At 45.0% G+C, this 6,922-nt stretch overlaps 1 protein-coding gene across 1 annotated transcript in view; it reads left to right on the top strand.

Moving 5' to 3' along the window:
* The window catches only part of slc5a1 (solute carrier family 5 member 1), a 109,845-nt gene extending 108,612 nt beyond the window's left edge, over window positions 1-1,233 (top strand). Inside the window, exon 15 of the mRNA XM_043686827.1 lies at window positions 558-1,233. Coding sequence (XP_043542762.1) covers window positions 558-769 — 212 coding nt within the window. The 3' untranslated portion in view covers window positions 770-1,233. The remainder of the gene's footprint in view (window positions 1-557) is intronic.
* Window positions 1,234-6,922: the final 5,689 nt, after the last annotated feature.

The following is a 6,922-nucleotide window of genomic DNA, read 5'->3' on the forward strand; positions in this document are numbered from 1 at the left end:
CACCTTGACCTCCTTCCACCTATCGCATTTCCAACGCCCCTCACCCAAGTCCCTCCTCCCTACCTCTTATCTTAGCCTGCTGGACACACTTTCCTCATTCCTGAAGAAGTGCTCATGCCCAGAACGTCGATTCTCCTGCTCCTTGGATGCTGCCTGACCTGCTGCGCTTTTCCAGCAACACATTTTCAGCTCTGATCTCCAGCATCTGCAGCCCTCACTTTCTCCTTTAAATGAAAGGCCAGCCATTGAGAAGCAGAATCAGGAGGCCATTTCACACACAAACAGATTTGAGTGTGTTAGGGAGAAAATAGTTTTTTGATCTTCATGGAAGTCAAAGATTATGAGTGGGGGGTGGGGGGTGGGGGTGGGGGAGTGACCTAATTTGTATGTTAAGTTTGGAAATCCGTTATAAATGTTGTGGATGCTGGAGGATGATTGGAATGTTCACCATTGAGGGGTGTTTATTAGCTGCAGACAGAGGGAGAGGTGAACTGGCCTTGAATTGAGTGGCCTCCTCCACTTTCCTCACCCACTGTGCTCTGTCCTTGTTGTCTCAGAGTCAGTCCAAGAGGTGAGCTGCTGGAAGAAAACCTATAACTGGTTCTGTGGATTCGACCAGAAGCCCAAAAAGCTGAGCAAAGAGGAACAGGAAGCCCTTCAACAGCAGCTGACGGACATCTCAGAGGCGCCCCTGTGGAGAAACGTCGTCAACATGAACGCCATCATTCTGCTGGCCGTCTGCATCTTCTTCTGGGCGTTTTACGCATAACGCTAGGATCAAAGGAGACATCCTACTGACTAACCTCTCTCAACCATTTTAACCAAACCCATGATGCATTGCTTTCACACTCTTCACAAACGAGTGCACAATGCTGTCTGATTTGTACTTAAAAAAAAACGGTGTTTCTAAAATAGATACTTCCTTTCTCACCAACCGATAGGATGAAACTGGTGTCCCAGTTTTTACAAAGAGATCTTGAGAAATTTTGAGAATCCCTGCTGGACCCTGAGGCCTTTGCTTCACTGAGCTGCAAATTTGCACACATTACGTTGGCTACAAGTTTGATGACAGCAAGCTTACAGAAGTTTGTAAGAGGCTCTTACAGAAACAATACCTGAAGACAATTGTTTCAAAAATGGATAATTTATTATGTTTTTAAAGAAATAAGTGCAATAATAATGCTGTGAGAAATAAGATGATAATCAGAGGTAATAAAGTTCAACTTTCTGTTTTCTGTCTTGTCTGTCAGATTCCACATGTTATCTCAATGTTCACTTTCACTCGTTTAGAATCACAGAATCCCTACAGTGTGGAAACAGGCCATTCGGCCCAACAAGTCCACACCGACCCTCTGAAGAGTAACCCACCCAGACCCATTCCCCTACCCTATTACTCTACATTTACCCCTAACTAACCTATTTGTGAAAAAGTACTTCACCTAAAGTAAAAGGAAATTGAATTTCCACCTTGCCTTTCAGACTTTCAAAAGCTCTTGATGTGTTTCAACAGTCAGTTGCAGTACATTGGAAGTGTAATCATGGCTGTAATGTGTGGAAGTGCAGTAACTGAACTCCCACAAGTGAGTAAACACACTAATTAGTCCACAGCTGGAATACTGGGAACAGTTTTGGGGCCTTTATCTGAGGAAAAATATATTGGCATTGAAGGTTCACTTGGCTGGTATCATGTATGGCCTTAGGAGGAGAGGTCAAGTAGACTGGGCCTGTACTCATCGGAATTTAGAGAATGAGAGACAACTTTATTGAAACGTACACGATGATTTTTGGGCTGGGCAGGGTAGACGTGGAGAGGATTGTCCCCTTGTGGGAGAGTCCAGAACCACAGGGCATCATCTCAGAATAAGGGGACACACATTTCAGGCAGAGCTGCGGAGGAATTTCTTCTCTCATAAAGTGGAAAGTCTGTGGAATACTTCTCTGCAGAGGGCTGTTCAGTACCTTCAAAGGTTGTGATAGACAAATTTTTTACTCAGTCAGGGATTAGAGAGAAACAGGAGATGGAGATTACCAGATCCACCATGATCTTGTTGAATGGGAGAACAGATTCATAGAATCACTGCCCCCACCCCCACCCCCACCCCCACCCTCCTACACTGCATTCAGAATACATTCAGCCCCTCGAGTCCACACTGCCCCTCTGAAGAGCATCCCAGCAAACCTGCATTTCCCATGGCTGACACACCCAGCCTGAACAATTTCCCACAACCAATCCACCTGACCTGCATGTCTTTGGATTTTGGAAAGGAATCGGAGCACCCAGAGGAAACCCCAAACAGATACAGGGAGAATGTGCAAACTCCATACAGAAAGTGCCCGAGGCTGGAATCGAACCTTGGTCCCGAGCAACTATGAGGCAGCAGCGTTAACCACTGAGCCACCGTGCTGCCCAAAAGCTGAATGGATTCGCCATTAAAGGGGATTGGTGAGACCATGTTTCTGGTGAACTTTGACAGCTACATAGACCACTGGTTGGAGCCTCATACAGCAGTTGGTGAAGTGAGTTTTGAGAAGATTTGTAGCTCAGGTAGAGGTTCTGGAAGTAGATTTACTCACTCAGCTGGAAGGTTCCAGATCAGTGAACAAACCGACATTCAGAACCAGCTGTTAAAGCCAGGCTAACCACTAAGACACCATGCCACCCTATGGGCCGAATGGCCTATTCTGCTCCTACATATTATGGTCCTAAGTATCCAAACGGTGTGGTGCACTGTGCTTTGGGGAAGTGAGAATGATCTGGAACACTGTCTACGAGGCACAGGACTGTGATTCACAATGAAATTACACAGACATTTAAAGAAACAGACTTTCAAGGTCATTGGGAGAGATGGTGGAGTGGGTCTGAGTGGATTACTCCTGTGTCAAGGGAAACACTATGGCCATGGGAAGAATCTCTGGCACTTAGAGTCATCAGAGTCATACAGCAGAGAAACAAACCCTTTCATCCAACCAGTCCAAACTGACCATATCCCAGACTAAACTATCCATGTACTTATCGAAATACCTTTAAACTTTGTAACTGTGCCTGCATCCACTACTTCCTCATTCCACACACGGACCACTCACTGCGTATAAAGGTTGTTCCTCCTGTCATAGAGTCATAGAGATGTACAGCACGGAAACAGACCCTTCGGTCCAGCCCGTCCATGCCGACCAGATATCCCAACCCAATCTCGTCCCACCTGTCAACACGGTCCTTTTTAAAACTTTCTCCTCTCAACTTGAAAATATGCCCCCTCATCTTGAAAACCCACCATTCACCTTATCTATGTCCCTCATGATCTTACAAACCCCCAAAAAGCCACCTCATGACTTCCTATGCTCCAGTGAAAAATAGGGCCCAACCTGTCCTTGAAACTCAATCCCCCAGTCCTGGCAACATCTTTTCTGAACCCTCTCCAGTTGAATAATATGCCCCCTGCAGCAGGGCGATGTTACTGAAGCAATCCCATGTTCAGCTGAGACAGCAGCTGAGCCAATCCAATAGTGTCAGTCCACAGTCTCCGCTCTGAGGGAGCTCGGATTGACTTCAGTACCTGGGCTGAGGAAGGGCTCAGTGACCCTTGAACATAACTTGTCAGTTTTACCCCCTTTTCAGCAGGCTTACAGTTCAATAAAACTGGTAATTGTGACGCGTGGTTGCTCTAACAGTCACACACCATCCAAAGGGTTGGTATTTATTCCTCATTGTCACTGATTCGATTCCCTCTGGAACAGTATATTCACCAGACAGACTTCAGCGATTCAAGATGTGGAGGTGCTGATGTTGGACCGGGGTGGACAAGGTCAGAAGTCACCCGATACCAGGGTTATAGTCCAACAGGTTTATTTGAAATCACAAGCTGACGGAGTGCCACTCCTTCATCAGGTGAAGGGGCAGCGCTCCGAAAGCTTGTGTGATTTCAAATAAACCTGCTGGACTCTGACCTGGTGCTGGGCGACTTCTGACGTGATTCAAGAAAGCAGCTCGCCACCACCTTTTCCAGGGCAACCAGGGATGGGTAATAAATGCTGAACCAAACAGCGACACCCATATTCTGTGAATATGTGACAGAAGTGCGATAAAGCAGAATCCCCTTTCCTGAAAACAAGTGGAAAACAAAGGCTTGTTTGTATGAAGGGCAGAATAATGTGAACGCTGGAAATGTGAAATAAAAACCTCAGCAGGTCTGGCAGCGTCTGTGAGGTGAGAGACAGAGTTAATGTTCCTGGTCAGCGACCCTCTATCAGCATTTGGTTAGCGTGTTCCTTCATTGATTTCCCCACCATGAGCTATCTGTGTCCCAGTTATGTTGCACGATTGAACATTCGAGAAGCAAAATGATTTTTAAGAAAATGGGATATCGGAGAGAGGTTTGGCCTTCAGGATCGCGAGGTTTCAGACTCTCAATCGGAGGAAAAAACAAGCAAACTACATTAAAGTGGAAGATAAGCAATAAAAATACCACAAGATATATTGCCCATGGTTAGGGGAATATTTACAAACCTGATGATTCAGATCAATCTTGTACAAAGAACTTATTTGTCAAAGAGTGCAATTGAACCTGAAGCAAATAAACTGCTTTGAAAAACAAATCATATAACTATACAATAAAACAATTGTTAGATGTTTACCACTTCCTGATAAGATCTCTCCTGATTCCAGTTCTCTAACAGAGAGAAAAACCTGCATTCACATAGCGTCTTTCCCATCCCTCTGGATGTTCCCAGTGAAGTGCTTTTAAAATTTAGTCCCCGTTGACAAATGGAGAAATGAGACAGCTGATTTGCACACAGGAAGCTCCTGCCAACAGATGACGGTAGAAAAGACATACCACTGACAAGAGTGATGTTTGTTACTCACCGTTAACTGCTCGGCTGCCTCAGGACAGACGATTCAAACACATCGCTGTGTGTATGGGGTCACATATAGACCAGACCAGGTAAGGTCAGCAGATTTCCTTCCCTGAAGCACCTGAGAAGATAGGAACAGAGAGCAGGAGGAGGCAATTCAGCCCCTCAAGCCACCTTCACCATTTAATACGATCATGACTTGCCTCATCTCAGCCTCAACTCCACTTTCCTGCACACTCCCCATAACCCTTTAACCCATTCAATGGGGCATTGAATTCTACAGCTACGTGATCCTTTGAGAGAAATAATTCCTCCTCATCTCTGTTTTAATAGATACATCTTTTCTGTATCTATTTGGTCAATCCCCTTTAACATCTTCTATACCTCATTTAGATCTCCTCTTGTCTTTCTAACCTATAGTGATACAGACCTAAACTAACTTCAGATGGCTACAATGATCACCTCAGCACGTCAAGCCAAAATTGTGGTACCTTCAAGAAATAAATTCGGTCTGAATTGAAGTTAATGTCGTCAAAGTCAACAAAAATAGTCACTCTGATCTGTAACTTCTATTTGATTGAGACTGCTCTGGAATTGTTGTGGTTCTGTTCGCCGAGCTGGAAGTTTTTGTTGCAAACGTTTCGTCCCCTGTCCAGATGACATCCTCAGTGCTTGGGAGCCTCCTGTGAAGCGCTTCTGTGGTGTTTCCTCCGGCATTTATAGTGGCCTGTCCCTGCTGCTTCCGGTTGCCAGTTTCAGCTGTCCGCTGTCCGCTGTAGTGGCCGGTATATTGGGTCCAGGTCGATGTGTTTGTTGATGGAGTTCTCACAAACTTTGAACTGCTCTGGAAGTTAAACGTATTGGGATGAACGACTCACGTGCAGAATATCCAGCTTGAGAAATAAAACAATTGAGTCAGACACAGGAATGCACAAATGAACTATATTTCAGACAACAGCTTTTGGGCAGAGCAGGTAGAGAGAAGCAAATGGCTTTGTAACAGCAGAACTGCAATGCTTTTGTTCTCTCTGGTTCTCAGTCTCTTGAGAAACCGGGCCCAGTGGACAAAGCAAATTAAAGCCTTATCCATTCACAGGAAACTTAAGATATCTGCAAGTCTCCCTAAAGCTGTAGATGCACCTGTTAAGCAACTGTCTCAGGTAAAAACCTAACACTTTGAGGATTCTAAGGACTTTTTAAAACTGATCTTTTTTCATCTTCTGCTTTGTGCTAAATCTTGTCTGCTTTTTAAGAACTTTATTCTTGTGTACCTGTGTGTGAGAGTTGGATGTCACTTTCCATCATTTTTGTTGATCTTAAATTCCTCCTTTTTTCACTCAAAAATCCTTCCAATTAGTTCTTTCTCTTTATTAAAAATTAGTGAACTGCATTGCATGGAAGTCTAATACAGTTGTGTGCGAAGAAGAAGGAAGAATTAATCTTTGCTAAGGTCAAATGAGAAGTTAGAGAGCAGCTGATTACTACTACCCTCTGGTGTCATATAAGGAAATAAAGAAATGTGCAGGCCCCTTGGGAAATGGTAAAGAGTAGCATTGGCTGAGTAACTCTTACAATGGGCTAGCATAGGCACAATGGGCCAAATAGAGTCTTAGAACCGTACAGCATGGACAAAGACCTTTCGGCCCAACCCGTCCATGCCGACCAGATATCCCAACCTAATCTAGTCCCATTTGCCAGCACCCGGCCCGTATCCCATCAAGCCCTTCCTATTCATATACCTATCGAAATGCTTTTTAAATGTTGCAATTGTACCAGCCTCCACCACTTCGTACGGCAGAACATTCCAAACACGCACCACCCTCTGTGTGAGAAGTTGTTCCTTCGATCCCTTTTATATCTTCCACCCATTGTATTGTCCCCATTGTACTGTCCCCATTGCCCTGTCCCCATTGCCCTGTCCCCATTGCCCTGTCCCCATTGCACTGTCCCCATTGTACTGTCCCCATTGTACTGTCCCCATTGCACTGTCCCCATTGCACTGTCCCCATTGCCCTGTCTCCATTGCACTGTCCCCATTGCACTGTCCCCATTGCACAGTCTCCATTGTACT

Source organism: Chiloscyllium plagiosum, unplaced genomic scaffold (genome assembly GCF_004010195.1).
Source record: "Chiloscyllium plagiosum isolate BGI_BamShark_2017 unplaced genomic scaffold, ASM401019v2 scaf_13215, whole genome shotgun sequence".
Lineage (NCBI taxonomy): Eukaryota > Metazoa > Chordata > Chondrichthyes > Orectolobiformes > Hemiscylliidae > Chiloscyllium > Chiloscyllium plagiosum.